The following is a 15,511-nucleotide window of genomic DNA, read 5'->3' as shown; positions in this document are numbered from 1 at the left end:
GAAAGTATAATCTTTTAAACTGTTTGAAACAGAAATTTTAATCAAGTAGAAATGGATTGGATCTGTTTCCTGTAAAACATTCTGCTTTAAGGCTTTTATTTACGGATTTCTCTCTCTTAACATTTGCATCAGCTGAATTGGGAATACAACTCATTTCCAAAGAGGCCGAGGGTCTTGTGTGAGAAGTGAATCTTGAAAATATCAAAAATAAATAACACTCGCAGTATTAGCTCACTTCTCGATAATTAAATACTCGGTGCCCCAAATGGCAACTCTTTCCAGCAAACGAGGAATTGATTTTTTTCTTTTCTTTTTAAAATAGAGAACAGGTCTAATTTTAACCTAAGCACTCCTACTGTTTAGCACAGGTCTATACTTTGGGGTTTATTATTAATAGTTTGAGTTGAGTTGGAACTTCTACCCAAGAAAAACGCTGACTTCTTGTGTTATGCCCCATGGATGAAACCAAGATGGGTAATTGCTGCAGCTGGGAACCTCCTTCCTCTCCTCTCAGTGGATTCTGGAGATGACCACAACCATTCTCCAGCTGATTTCTGTCCTTACATTCCACATGGACAAGAAGCTGGGGTGAGTTTCCTGACCTCAACTGGAACAGGAACAGTCCTACCTGTGTCAAAGCCAAATATAAGGGACGCTGCAAAGGCCTCAGCCACCCAAGCCAATATTGGGGCAGCCGGGAGGTTCGTGCTGTCCTTGCGAAGCCCAAGTCACCATTACCCCAAAGTGACACAAGCAAAGTGTCCCACGGGGCTGTGGGGCGGACAGTTCAGATCCTGCTCCTCCCTTCAGTCACTGAGGCACGTTACAGTTTTCCAGCAGAAATATAATGAGGACTGGACACAATTAAGAACCGAACTCAGCCTCTGCTTCAGGCACAGGAGTCCCATTATTGGCAAAACAGCTCCATTTATGGGAATTTGCATCTTAAAGCGTTTTGGTTGTATTAGTTCTGATTTATGGCTAAAACATCTGCGCTTCACAGGATGTTTTAAGGAAACAGAATGGTGTCAATGGACCTGTTTTCCCTCTAAACAGTGAATAAAGCTTCTCATTTAATTTCTTCCCAACAGCTCTGTTCCTTGTTTTATCTGTGTGCCACCACAGTTTGGTGCAAACACAGAAGGCAGAAACGAAAGGAAAGACAAATTCAAAGGGGAGGAATATTCCAGGAACAAGGGCTGATACCGAAGTCTCACATCACGATTTACGACCTGGCACCCGAGAAGGCTCCTTGCACACTCACCGTCCGTGTGGACCCTCATTGCCGAGGCCGTGATGTCGGTTGTGATAGTGAAGTAAGGAATCCACAGATCCTGCAACACAAGAGAGTCCAGTTTTACTAAAACTGTAACACAAACTAAAGTAACAACCTATGTATCTTACCAATAGACACAAATGTCTGCAGGGATGGAGCAAAACCCATCAGCCCTGTGTTTAAGTTGACAAATTTGCTTCTTACGCAAACATTTCACACAAAGCCAAGGAAGACAAAAATCCTTGTTTCCTTTCTTAATAGCAAGAAATACTTATTCCAGAAGACTGTCCAGCCCACAGAGCAGCACAGCAACCTCATCGCTCAGCCAGGAGTTCACCTTCTTTCTGATATCACAGAATCCTAGAATGTCAGGGGTTGAAGGGCCCTGGAAAGCTCATCCAGTGCAATCCCCCCATGGAGCAGGAACACCCAGATGAGGTTACACAGGAAGGTGTCCAGGCGGGTTGGAATGTCTGCACAGAAGGAGACTCCACAACCCCCTGGGCAGCCTGGGCCAGGCTCTGACACCCTCACCAGGAACAAGTTGCTTCTCATATTTCAGTGGAACCTTCTGTGTTCCAGTTTGCACCCATTGCCCCTTGTCCTGTCACTGGTTGTCACCAGCAGAGCCTGGCTCCATCCTCCTGACACTGCCCCTTTCCATATTGATCCCCAGCAATGAGTCCCCCCTCAGTGTCCTCTTGTCCAGCTCCAGAGCCCCAGCTCCCTCAGCCTTTCCTCACCCGGGAGATGCTCCACTCCCTGCAGCATCTTGGTGGCTGCGCTGGACTCTCTGCAGCAGTTCCCTGTCCTGCTGGAACTGAGGGGCCACAACTGGACACAATATTCCAGGTGTGGTCTCCCCAGGGCAGAGCAGAGGGGCAGGAGAACCTCTCTGACCTACTGACCACCCCCTTCTAACCCACCCCAGGTCCCATTGGCTTCCTGGCCACAAGGGCCCAGTGCTGGCTCATGGTCACCCTGCTGTCCCCTGGACCCCCAGGTCCCTTTCCCCTACGCTGCTCTCCAACAGGTCATTCCACAACTTATACTGGAATGTAAACAGCCAGAAATAAGGTTATTTTCTAGCGAGTTTAATCTCTTAAGCAGCTCTGCAAAGATGGTGGAATTGGGGAGGACTAACAGATGCTGCACAAGTATTACAACCCATCTGGTATAAATGCCACAGGAGGGTGGATGAATAAAGTGTGACTATGAGAGTATTAGGGGTGCCTCTCCACGCTAAAGATATTCTGATGATTGCACATCTCGGTGCATCAACCACATTTTAAGCAAAACTAAGGGAATGGGGAGAGAATTCCATTTGACAATTCCTTTCATATTCATGCAAACACATGCACGAAGGAAACTAAACCACAACCTATCACGCAGTCATAAAGATTGCATTTCTCAGGTATTGTTTCATGAATTTTGGAGACACAGCATTATTCAAGTCCGAAACAGAACCTGGTAACAGTCTTTTCCGATTCCTCACCAGCATTATTCAAGTCCGAAACAGAACCTGGTAACAGTCTTTTCCGATTCCTCACCAGCATTATTCAAGTCCGAAACAGAACTTGGTAACAGTCTTTTCCAATTCCTCACACCTGAACCTCCAGTTGCGATGACTTGCAAGAGCATTTTGTGCTTCTGGCACTGGGGATAAAAATTCCAGAGGCTGGTGCTCTCCCAGAAAGATTATTAATTTCAGAGGAGCAATAATTGTATTTCTTGATCAACATCTTTCAAGCACGCTGCCCTGGGTTTCTGGTGCTTTCCTGGCGAACCTGCACGGGCCGATCTCCCGTGGAGCGTGTTGGGCTGACATCTGCCGCAGCAATCTCGGGGGTGCCGGTAACCAGGGTTACCCCACAAACAGCACTGCTGGGAATCATGAGACTCCCATGTTACGCGGGTTGTCAGAGAGCAAATTTAGGAATAAAAAGAAATGGAAACCTCTCTTCCAATGTCAGAAATAACAGTTCAACGTAAGCGCTCCTGCTCCCCGGGCTGATGCAGAAGCAGAAGGATGGCAGGGGTGTCACCTCCCAGCCATGGAAGAGGAGGACCAGGCCCAGCCCTTCCTCAGTTCAAGGTTTTATAAAGACACCATGGCCAGGACCCAGCGCAGCCCCTTGGGAGGAAGCTCTCAGGTTCTCCTGCCATCACTGTGCATCCTCCTGGCAGAGGCAGCTGTAGCCAAGCATCCAAACTCAATCTATAATATGTTTGTAAGGCTGTAATTAACTCTTGTCGGTACGTATTTCCACTTGGAAATCATTGCTACCCTCCCCGCTTCAAAAACATTCCAACTACTGAGAAGAGATGGATATTTGCTCTTTGGATGGTTTGAAATAATGCTTTAGGAAAACATTTGTTCGAGGCTTAATGTGTCCTAGTTCAGCTTCTGCTGCTTTCTAAGTCACCTTTCAGTTTCCATCTGTCTAGTGATAACGACTGCGTAACCTGTGCTGCTAACACAAATTGCAATGAAGGAGTAACTGCCTCTTTCCTTGTAGAGCTACGCAACGTTTCTCCTTATTTATCTGATGGAAGCCTTCCAACGTGAGGAGACCGAGGGGTTCAGCCTGCGACACGCAGCGCACAGAAATATGACGCTGTTCTGTGCCTCAGAACTGGGTTTCTCTTGGTCACAACCTTCCCGTGACTGCAAGGTTAGAACAGATCATACAACCACAGCTGTCAGAAATCATAAGGAAGGAACCTACTGCATCTTAAAGAGTACGATACACTGACTGCTGAAATCTAAAGCAGGGATAGATAGAGGAGGGGAAGCCCAAGGAGCAAGCGACAAGATGAGAGGAAACGGCCTCAAGTTGCACCAGGGGAGGTTGAGGTTGGATGTGGGGAACAATTTCTTCCCCAAAGGGCTGTGGGGCATTGGAACAGGCTGCCCAGGGCAGTGCTGGAGTCACCAGCCCTGGAGGGGTTTAAAAGGCGTTTAGATGAGGTTCTCAGGGACAAGGAGTAGTGTTGGGTTAATAGTTGGACTTGATGATCTTGAAGGTCTTTTCCATCCAAAACAATTCTATGATTCTAAACTCAGAGGATATTTTCTCCTATTTTGTCACTCACTCCTTCTCAAAGCCCAGCTCAGCATCATCCTGCAGCGTGACGCCCACAATTCACACCAAGTTAACCGAGATAAGACTGAGCTTTGCACCCCTGAGGTCTCGGTGCTTTGCGTAAGGCAGCTCCTCAGGTACATCAAAGGCAGCAGAGGAGCTGGTTTAGTCATCGGACAATCACGCGTCTTCCATCAGGCACTGCTGGACCCAGATAGGAGCAGGAATGCTTCAGGAGGGATATGCAGGATTAAAGAGCTCAGAGTGGGGCTGGTGCTGCCCAAATAACAAAAACAATTCCCGTCTCAGAAGGACTTATCACCCAAAAACCTGTTTGTTCCCAGCCCCATCCTGTTCTCTTCACAGCAAAATGCTATTTTAAGCCACGTGATGATTAATCACTTTCCTACTTGCATTTAAGTAGGGAATGTTTTGGATTATTTTTAATAAATATACTCAAGTATATATAGTGTTAAGTTCCTACATCATCTTTCATCACGAGGACACCAAACACAGGAATAATTTGGTTAAAACTGCAAATGAAGTAAGATTAAAAATCACCCAAAAACTCCCTAAGACAACCACTGATAATGTGCTTTATAAATTGCCATTGCCAAGGGGTGGAGGAGAGGTGGATTCGAAACAGGGCCATCAGCTCAGGTAGACCACACAACATCCAGCGATTACTGAAGGTCACTGTGCGCAAACCTAGAAACAATACGCTTGGACATTATTGCAGTTTTCAATAGGTTGTTCACAAAAACTCACTCTAGCTTCAAAAATAAAAGTTAGAGAAGCCAAACCCATTGCTGCCCTCTTCAAGCCCTTCTCCTGGTGTGCCCTAAGGGCCTCTTAGACCTGGTTTGCAGAAAAATAATGATAAAACCTTCTCGATTCTACGTCAGTGACACAATTTTAACTTCTACTCTCAGACAACAGGATCCCTTTGTCAAACAGAAGTAGCTACAAATAATCTACTCCTTGTGTTTCTAAACCCACCACAATGAAAGAATAGGCTCCTTCCTATATTGACGTAACATCACATTCACAGTTTTACCATGTTTTCAGTCATTCCGCAGCTTCATCTCTCATATTAGCACAGGGGAAAGCTGTTTCTGCTACAACAGAATACAGCGACATCGTTTACTGTACACAAAGCGAACAAACAACCCACCTCGATCTGCTTGTCTTTGAAGACGTTGTTGACGCTTTTGTTAAAAGCCGCTCCAGAAAACATAGAGGTTATCGGATATGTCAAGTCTAGAAAGTTCTTAAACAGTGAGTTCACGACCTAAAAAGAAAAATAGAGGCATTTTTAAGATAAATATATGCAAGAATCCACACTAATGTCTGCATTCATGTATCTATCATACTCCAGATTCTACAGCCAACAGGTTGGAGCATTGCTTTGGCAGGTAAAAAAGGAGTCAAGGGGACAGAAATACAGCTACAAAACCCACAACCAGTAACTCCTTGTACAGTATCATAAATTTAAAACAAAAAGCACCAAACTTTTAGCCAGTTTGCAATAAGGCTATGGAAGAATATATATATATATATTTGCATTGCTTTGCTTCCACCCATAAGTCAGTGTCCCTCTAGAGCAGCGCGCATGGGCACGGGCTTCTGCCTTAACAAATATACATGAATCATACAATTCTTGATGTTTCTTTTTTGATAACAAAAAGATATGATGAGTTATGTCCCTCTTCATCATCCTTTGCACAGTGTACATGGGGTTCACCAGCAGGGAAAGAAATCAAAGCTGTAATACAGGAATCTATATCTTTATATATCTCTTACTTGTGGATCACACCTCATCTCTCTTCCAATCTTAAACACAATCTCCAACAGCTTTAAACACATTTTCGGTGCCCATTACTTTTCATAGCTGGTGTGAGCTGTGTTTGGTACCAGCATTCAGGTCCTGCTAAGGGCGCTCACCGTGAGCTCCATAAACCAAATCACAGGAGGTCTCCTACAGCACTACAGACACGTATTGTATCAGATGTCACACTGTCAAGGGTGTCTCTTCTAAACACACCTATACTGTAATTAAGCTTTCATGGTGGTTTTTTTTCCCCATTTCTAGTGCATTACATGTGTGCACTAACATACAACATAAAATCATGAAAATACCTAAACTATATGGCACTATTTGTCCCATAACCACGCTAATAAATCCTAACAAAATTCAATGCCTAATATATTACTTCATACTCAAAATGCAACAGAAGACCAAAAAAAAACCCCAATTAAATAGGGCTTCACTGGATGGAATGTTTCTATTAGATGAAATGTCTTATATCTCCACATTCTATAATTGAACAACCAGCTGGCAATAAAGAGGCTTCGTGCCCAGCAGAGACCTGCGGCACAACAGCAGGATCTGGGATCAACATCTGGCCCTCGCTTCACTCAGCCATGATTTAAAGAAGAGCAGGATTAGCCTACATGGTCATGTCCAGCTGATTTTAGATCTATATTAAGAATCTGCCCAGAAAATACAAGTCCAAGTATAGAAAAAGATGCTCGAAAACAAGTACATAAACAGGAAACTTGGGAGAATGTAAAAGCCTGAGCACAAAACCAGTTATGAACCTGTCGCCTTGGTTCTCCTTCTCATTTTGGGGTGAGGACAGTGTGCCGACCCAACTACAGACACGCTACCCACAGCTCCAGAGTGAGATGGAATTAGCTTTGGACTTAAAATAGGGATTTGGTCTCTGACGTTACTTAGAATGATTAAATTGGGGAAAGAGGCATTTACAAAAAGTCCTTTATTTAATAATGAAGAAAAATCTCTCCAGCTCAGCACCAAACATGGGGTTGTCCCTGTTGCAAATGATCTTTGTGATGCCGAGCCACTACATTTTCCCTACAATTAATGCTTGCGGTAATCTTGTACATGACCAAAATACTTCTAATTAATGGTTATTTCTTAATATTCCCATTCCTCATAACTCGGACATGCCCTGTTAGCAGACGCTGATGGCCAATAGTCTCCAAGCTCCCAAGAATAGCTGCTACCACCTACCAGTCTGCAGATAAACGACACTAAAGATCCCCCTCTGGAAAGGCAGCTGGAGCTTCCCGAGTTCTGCTCCGCTTCACATTTCCCTACAAACCAACAGCACAAGGGCCAACGGCGGCGGCTGCGAGGACGACGCAGCTTCGGGTCCCAGCAGCACAGCGGCCGCGCGGCATCAGCCCCGGTTCTCTTAGGAGTTATCACAGTTGTCCATCCACTGCTCACGAATTCTCACTTGAAACATGAAAGCTTTTGTTTGTTCGTTTTGGTGGCTCAACATGGTACAGGACACACAGAGGCAATACATCAGTATATAGTGACTAGCCTGACTGGTAATTTTCATACCCCTCTGTGTTTTGATAAAAGAGTAATTTATTGCTTTGGTGCTTCATTAGGTTCAGAAAACACATCCCCTTAAAAATATCCCTTCTCCCAGCCTCACGTGTACAACTAGAGATATAGCAATTTCTAAAAATACCAAAAGAGAAATAACTGCAGGACAAAAGCAGCATTCATTCTGATGGATAAAAATTTAACAAAACAAAACAAAGCACAGAGTTATCTAATCCATCACAACGAAGCCATTTCAAAAAGCCCCAGAGGCTAAAAGAGCCAGGCTGTGAGGTTTTGCACAAAGAGCACTCAGCAGTAACCTGCAGCAGCAAAAGCTCAGAGGCTTTGGAGGAGCAGAATCAGCAGCTCCTGGAGCAGGGAGAGCTCAGGCCTTTTGGAACAGCGTTGGCTTAACAAAGAGGCTTAACAGAGAGGCTCCTCAGAGCACCCGCTGCCCGGCAGCCACCCAACACTGGGAACCTGGAGCTTATCTGATGCATTTGTCACCTTGCTCACGCTCAGTCCCTTCGGGTGGATTTTCTATGACTCCTCAAAAAATCTCCTTGTTGAAAGATGGGGACAGACTTTTTAACGGGGTCTGTTGCAATAGGACAAGGGGTGATGGTTTAAACTAAAACGGAGGAGATTCAGGGTGGACATAAGGAGGAAATTGTTGCCCTGAGGGTGGTGAGAGCCTGGCCCAGGTTGGCCAGAGAGGTGGTGGCTGAACCATCCCTGGAGACATCCCAGGCCAGGCTGGACGGGGCTCTGAGCACCCTGAGCTGGTGCAGATGTCCCTGCTCATGGCAGGGGAGGCACTGGGGAGCTGGGGAGGTCCCTTCAACACAAATCGTTCTGTGATTCTATGATGATTCTGTTACACACAGAGAGAAGACACTCTCCTTGCTCTGTCTACAGTTGCTGCAACACAATACAAGAGAAAAGAACTCAGAAGAGCCACAGTTAAAACAATTTATAATCCCTGAAGCTACTTTGTGCATTAGCTGTGATCTGAACTTGGAGAGAGGGTTTTCATGGCTTTCTTCAATTTACAATGCAACCATTTTGCTGGACGGTGCTGGTAGCAGTGAAAAGGGCTCAAACAGAGCAGTCTTTTCTTTTTTCATTCGCAAACCCTTGAACAATTTCTGGTTTGGATGTGGACCTGGCGCGCTTGTCAGAACAATCAGGAAAAACCTCAAATAAATCCATTCTTCATTAATAAGATGAAATATTGGCTCTAACAGAGCTCCTCATTTGCAGACTTAAAGGTACCAACATCTCAAGCAGCGCGAGGCTGGGCCAAAACCTTCCTTTCCCTTTGTGAAACATCCTCTCAGCTTTGCAATTTGTGTCCAAAAGTTAGCCAAGAGATTCCATATCTTTTCATCTATAACTATTCCTGGTAAAAGCAAGTGTGATTCCAGATTAGGCTGGCGAGCTCGACACTGGAAATGAAGCTCATTTTAATGGGAGCACATCCCTGAGAAGCCCAAAAGCAGCATTTCCAGCTCTGCATCGCCCCCTGCGCAGCGGAGATCTGACAAGTTAACGAACAAGAGGAGATAATCCTCTGCACAACTGCATGGAGGAAAATTCCATCACTCCAGCCTAAGAAGAGCAGATTGCCCGAGGCCAAAAAAGCCCCATGGGGAGGCATCGCCTGCGCTCGCCCTGCTCGGGGACCATTGGCAGCGACCAGTGTGGCAAATAAAGAGCACAAGGTTAAACAGATGTCAGACATGATTCAGTACAGTTGGGTTTACGGGCTTAATCTCAAGCCTCCTGCACCTTTGCAACTGCAGCAAACGGCTCCGTGTCATAAACAGTTTGTGTCCCGGGTGCTTCCCAACCCAGGCACAGGTGGTTCTTAAATAGAGGGCACAAAATTCACACAGCAAACGGTGACAGGGAGGGGAAACAGAGTCCCAGGGTCCTCTGCCCACCAGGACAGAACAAACTTGCCAGGGCGTTGATATATTTTAACACCCCAGATCATCCAGCTTGCAAAGTCAGTGGTGTCTCACCAACATACACTAGATTTCATCTCAGGTTAGAAGACACTTGGGAAAGATAAGCGGGATGTATGTGCCAACTACGGACTCCTATCGCCCCCTAAAACTCCTGATGTAAGCAGACCCAGAGCTTCATCTAATTTAGAGAATTCCCCATGTTGCTTCCCTTTCAACAATAAAACCACCATGAAAATGTGGTTTTTATATGAACAATACAAAGCTGTAATGAGCAAACTTCAGAAATAACGTTAATCTTCACCTTTAGTCAATTTGAATCAGTGTAATCTGGTGCTAGCACAATTTTTCATCCACATCTTATCAATAAATAATTTCACCTAAAGAAATCACTATTTAAAACAACCTTCCCAAATCTTGGTTTAACTATGAAAATATGGGTTTGCTTGCATTAAATATTTAAAGTTAAAAATTTCTCCTGACACAGAGTACCACCACTGCAGAATTCTCAGGCTACACCATAAATTACACATTTGGTATTTAGTTTAGAGAAGGATTACCTCTGTCAATTAGTTCCACTGAAAAATGACAGCATGTGAGAACGAAAGAGAGAAAATTACACAAAAGAGAAACGCATTTGTTGAGAGTCGGAAAGGAAACAGATCCCAGCACGCAGAGAGAGAAGATAAAACAGACAAACACAGGCTAACACACCTGAACGACATCACTCTGCATTTACACTGCGACTGGAGTTGGCGCAGAGACAAGGACTCGACTCCTGCCAGCGCGGCCGGGAGCAGCGTCCCCAGGTCCCTCCCTGCCCTTTTTGGCACACGGACAGGGAAGGACAGACGGCTGCACGTCCCCGGGCGCTGCTCGTGCCCCAGTGCCCACCCGGGCTGGTGGTGAAGCTCCCACACCCATCTGAGGAGGGAAGAGCAACATTTCCATCGCTCACCATGCACCACTGCTGGGCTTTGATGCGCATCTGGTTGTAGCTGCGTTCTTCGGCGTACAAGGCGGCCATAAAAGCACCGATGGATGTTCCTCCGATCATGTCTATGGGGATGCCGGCTTCAGTCAGCGCCCTGATAACTCCCACTTGGGAGCATCCTCTGTGCCAAGGAAAGGACAAAAGAAACGTTATCAGGCAAACAGTCATTGAAAGAGCACAAAGAGATGAACAGCAGCGTTGACGGGAACCACAGTGTGCACTGGTTGGACATTGCTAAACAAGCCTCAATGCCAGAAACAAACAGTATGAATGCAGAAATCTTCAAATAAACCCCCTAAGGATGGCAGGAAACACAGCCCACCCAGCTGGACCTCGCTATGAAAGGCAGCGATATGAAAACAGCCAAGAACTGAGCCAGGGATATATGAGGGAAAAGCCTTTAGGGGAGCAATGCATCAGAAAACAACCAGGGCTCTTCCAAAGCAGCCAAGAACAGCTGGATTGGAGGGACCTTTCCACAAGTGTCTTTTCCAGGGGTTCTTCAGAGGAACTCAGCCAGCCCGGGGCCACGGGATGGGTCACCGCGTGGATTAATGATGGATTTGAAGATGGAAAACAAAGAGCGAGAAGAGACAAAGAGGGATGAGAAGGCGGAAGTTTCGCCTGCACACAGACCCAGGAAAGGGGCAGGTGAGGAGGCAACGTTTGAGGATAATACAAATTCCTCCAGGATGTTTCGTGCATTCCTTGATTTCAAGAAGTGCAGAAGGAACTCGGAGCGATGACGGAGTCAAGTGACGAACAACAGATGAACCTCAGGGCTGATGGGACAAGAGAGAAACAGATGTAGCAGTGAGCTCCTGTCCCTGCGCACACAGGGATTCTGGAACCACTATGGGTCTCCTCTGAAAAATATTAAGCTAGCGTTCAGTGGAAATTCAACAGGCAAGTCAAAGGAACCACAATAAAACAGTAAATATAAGCACATACATCCACAGTTCACCAGCATTTTGAAAACTGCAAGCAAGCTCCGACTTCTCACTAAAATTAAAATAAAAATAAAACAGCAGAACTAGAAAATGACAGAGAGAAGCAAAAAAGATGAGCAGAATATGGAAAGGACTTCACGTAAGAACAAACTAGACTTGGATCACCAACAGAGGCAGATCACAACTGACGGGAGACACACAGGGACAGCCAAAGCACCATGTGGAATGTGCAGTTTAAAGGAAAGAATTCACACACAGACGCGTGTATGTGACACGAGAACTGGGAAACCCACTGTTACATGTGCTGAAGAGGTTAAGTCGCAAATGGATTTAAATGTGCACCGGGTGAATCCAAGGGACCGTCTGTCAGTGGCTACTAAACATGAGACATGGGGGTGCAGCTCTGCGTTCAGGAAGCTCCTGCCCCTCTGCTCTGCCCTGGGGAGACCACACCTGGAATATTGTGTCCAGCTGTGGCCCCTCAGCTCCAGCAGGACAGGGAACTGCTGCAGAGAGTCCAGCGCAGCCACCAAGATGCTGCAGGGAGTGGAGCATCTCCCGTGTGAGGAAAGGCTGAGGGAGCTGGGGCTCTGGAGCTGGACAAGAGGACACTGAGGGGGGACTCATTCCTGGGGATCAATATGGAAAGGGGCAGTGTCAGGAGGATGGAGCCAGGCTCTGCTGGTGACAACCAGTGACAGGACAAGGGGCAATGGGTGCAAACTGAAACACAGGAGGTTCCACTTAAATATGAGAAGCAACTTGTTCCCGGTGAGGGTGGCAGAGCCTGGCCCAGGCTGCCCAGGGGGGTTGTGGAGTCTCCTTCTGTGCAGACATTCCAACCCGCCTGGACACCTTCCTGTGTAACCTCATCTGGGTGTTCCTGCTCCATGGGGGGATTGCACTGGATGAGCTTTCCAGGGCCCTTCAACCCCTGACATTCTGGGATTCTGTGTAATTGTTGGAAATATCCATTTCAGAAGCAATCGCTACTGCCCATCAACAGGAGCGAGAGAGCAGAGGTGGCACATTTGATCTGATCTTATAAACAGTGATCCCCTAACGAGAGAAGGATCTCTCTGTTCTCCAGAAACATACAAGAACAGAGAAACCAGCAGCGGAGGCTGATTGCTTCTCATTAGGACAAAAGTACAGCCTCTGCTTTCGAATGCTTTGTCCAACTAATATCAAGTAAGGCAATCAGTTCATTCCACCTGGATGGATGCTTTGCAGTCTAAGCCATACAGCAGTAAAATCTTCCTTTTCGCATTTTCACCCCATTTTCCCGTTCCCCCATGGTTTGCTCTATTTCCATCCTCTTTCCCCTTGCTGTTTACATCCTATAAATACTTGCTAACAGCTGCCAAGTCCACCGTAGGTGTCATTTGGCCAAGCTATGCCAAACGCATTCTTTCCATCTAAACAAATCCCCTCCAGCTGCTGGAATGCTTTGGGACAGGTTTTGGGTTATACTGGTACAAATGACCTGGTGACAGATCTGCGCCGGTGTAACCCAACAGCAGAAAACGGCTCATTCAGCTTTCCTCTCCAAATTCTCCCTTACTGTTGCTTCTTCCTCATTACATGCCGTAAGAATTGTATGTTTTATCCCTGCCAGTGGAGGCCATTGTTTTTAGGCTTTTCCATCGTACCTACTTTTGTTTCTTGTGCCCGACACTTGGTGCTGACACTGATGTTCCACTGAGGACCAGCCCGGGCATTATCCACCCTGCTATCCAGGGAAAGCCTCCAGCAGCGGGTTTGTTAGGACATGTTAGGTGCTGTAAAGCATTTCCTGCTCAGAGCACAATTTCAAACTGGGCAGGATTAGCTCCGGACTGGATTGTCTCCCTTTGACCTCTTCCGAAACTGGATCTCCTCATTCATGCGTTTGCATGTCCATAAAATACAAGGGATCTGGAACAGGCTGCCCAGGGAGGTTGTGGAGTCTCCTTCTCTGGAGACATTCAAGACCCACCTGGACATGTTCCTGTGTCACCTCACCTGGGCGTTCCTGCTCCAGCAGGGGGATTGGACTAGATGATCTTTTGAGGTCCCTTCCAATCCCAAACATACTGTGATACTGTGATACTGTGATCTGATGTGATGGCTCTGGATTTGTTTTTACTTTATAGTATGATCCCCTTGAATAAATAACAGAAGATTATTACTGCTTCTATTGGCAAACCGTCACTCTGTGTTGTGCATTGGCAATAATGCAATCTTCCAGCTACACGTGTAACAGCCACCTATCTCCAACAGATGCTTCGATTTCATAGCACTGACCTGCAAATTGAGAACAAAAGTACTTTTCTTGCTCAGAAAGGGACCTCCTATCGACTGCCACCTTATGTTTCATTTATACACAACTACAAAGCTGATTATTCCAGCTCCAGCATCCTGAGCAGCTTTGTGGTCGAACTCATTGGTGCAAACTAAAATCCCAAGAAAATTCAGATGTGCCTGAACTCACTTAATTCCTCCACACAGCCTCCTACAGATATCACTTCTTCCTAAATTTTTGCCCAACTCCTCACAGCTTTAGGCCATCACTGCCCCAGCAACGCTACTACGTGAAACTTTTCAAGAGCTCCTTGTGGCTGGTTCTCTCTTGGCCGCTTCTTTGCGGCTCCCGGTGCCCGCAAACACAGGCTGCTGCCAAGGGACGCCGTGTGCCGGAGCTTGGCCAGGCAGCGCGTATCCTGCTCACCGACAGCTCATCGAGTGCCAGGGATCACTGGGGTGGGCAGCAGCGCCGCTACAGCTACAGAGGAAAAGAAAGTGAAGCCAGGAGCTCCGTCCCTGTTAACAGTCAGAGCACTAGCGCAGAAAGATCAACTGGGATTGTGTGATTCTTGTAATACCAGGCACAGGTTCACAGGGGCTACACAGAATCATAGAATCATTTTAGTTGGAAGAGACCCTCAGGATTGAGTCCAACCATAACCCAACTCCAGCACTACCCCATGTCCTGAGAACCTCATGTCCGTCTGTCCAACCCTCCAGGGATGGTGACTCCAGCACTGCCCTGGGCAGCCTGTTCCAATGCCCCACAGCCCTTTGGGGAAGAAATTGTTCCCCACATCCAACCTCAACCTCCCCTGGGGCAACTTGAGGCCGTTTCCTCTGCTCCTGGCGCTTGTTCCTGGGGAGCAGAGCCCGACTCCCCTGGCTCCAAGCTCCTTTCAGGCAGTTCAGAGATCAGAAGGTCTCCCCTCAGCTCCTGTTCTCCAGCTGAACCCCCCAGGTCCCTCAGCCGCTCCCATCACACTTGTGCTCCAGCCCCTCACCAGCTCCGTATTTGTCGAGAAGAACACAAAGGACGATTTCTTGCGGCAATGCCGTACATACACATTGATGCTAGAGCACTCACATGGAGCAAGGAAGGGAAAGGTAAATCTCCAGCGACTGGGCTGACATGGAGCTGAATGCCACCTGCTCTGGGGGAGAGGAGGAGGAGGAGAGGCCACCCGGACCTGAGGAAGGACATCTCGGAGAGGGGACACACGGCCCGTCGCTGGAGCCGCACACGCAGCTGTTCTTTGCCTAAAGCCGTCCGATGGTGCAGCTGGATGGAGCGTTTCCCCTGCCAGGATTAACGCCTGGCCCCAGGACAGCGACTCCTCCACCAAGGACAAATCACCTCAAAGATTTTTTGCTAATAATTTGCACAGGAACTCAAAGATTTGCCCAAGAAGCGCAGAGTTTATATATCAACTAAAACACTTTTCTGCCGTGTATCACTCCCTAGGACAGGCCTGATTAATTAGTGCCCTTTGGAGGGAGAGCAGAAATGGCACCAACCAGCTTGAGGAAGAACTGGAAATAAGAACCAGGCTCCATTTTCACCCCTGGAATTGCCTGGGAACCT

General features: G+C 46.9%; 1 protein-coding gene across 4 annotated transcripts in view; it reads right to left on the bottom strand.

The window, feature by feature from the left end:
• Window positions 1-15,511, bottom strand: part of PNPLA7 (patatin like domain 7, lysophospholipase) — a 125,152-nt gene that overhangs the window by 16,223 nt on the left and 93,418 nt on the right. For all 4 annotated transcript variants that reach the window (XM_080356186.1, XM_080356188.1, XM_080356189.1 and 1 more), the window contains 3 exons: window positions 10,655-10,811; window positions 5,537-5,653; window positions 1,265-1,334 (listed from right to left, as the gene is read on the bottom strand). In XM_080356186.1, coding sequence (XP_080212312.1) covers window positions 1,265-1,334; window positions 5,537-5,653; window positions 10,655-10,811 — 344 coding nt within the window. The remainder of the gene's footprint in view (window positions 1-1,264; window positions 1,335-5,536; window positions 5,654-10,654; window positions 10,812-15,511) is intronic.

Source organism: Nesoenas mayeri (assembly GCF_963082525.1).
Source record: "Nesoenas mayeri genome assembly, chromosome: 18".
In the NCBI taxonomy this organism is placed as follows: domain Eukaryota; kingdom Metazoa; phylum Chordata; class Aves; order Columbiformes; family Columbidae; genus Nesoenas; species Nesoenas mayeri.
This window is presented reverse-complemented; position numbering and strand designations above follow the sequence as displayed.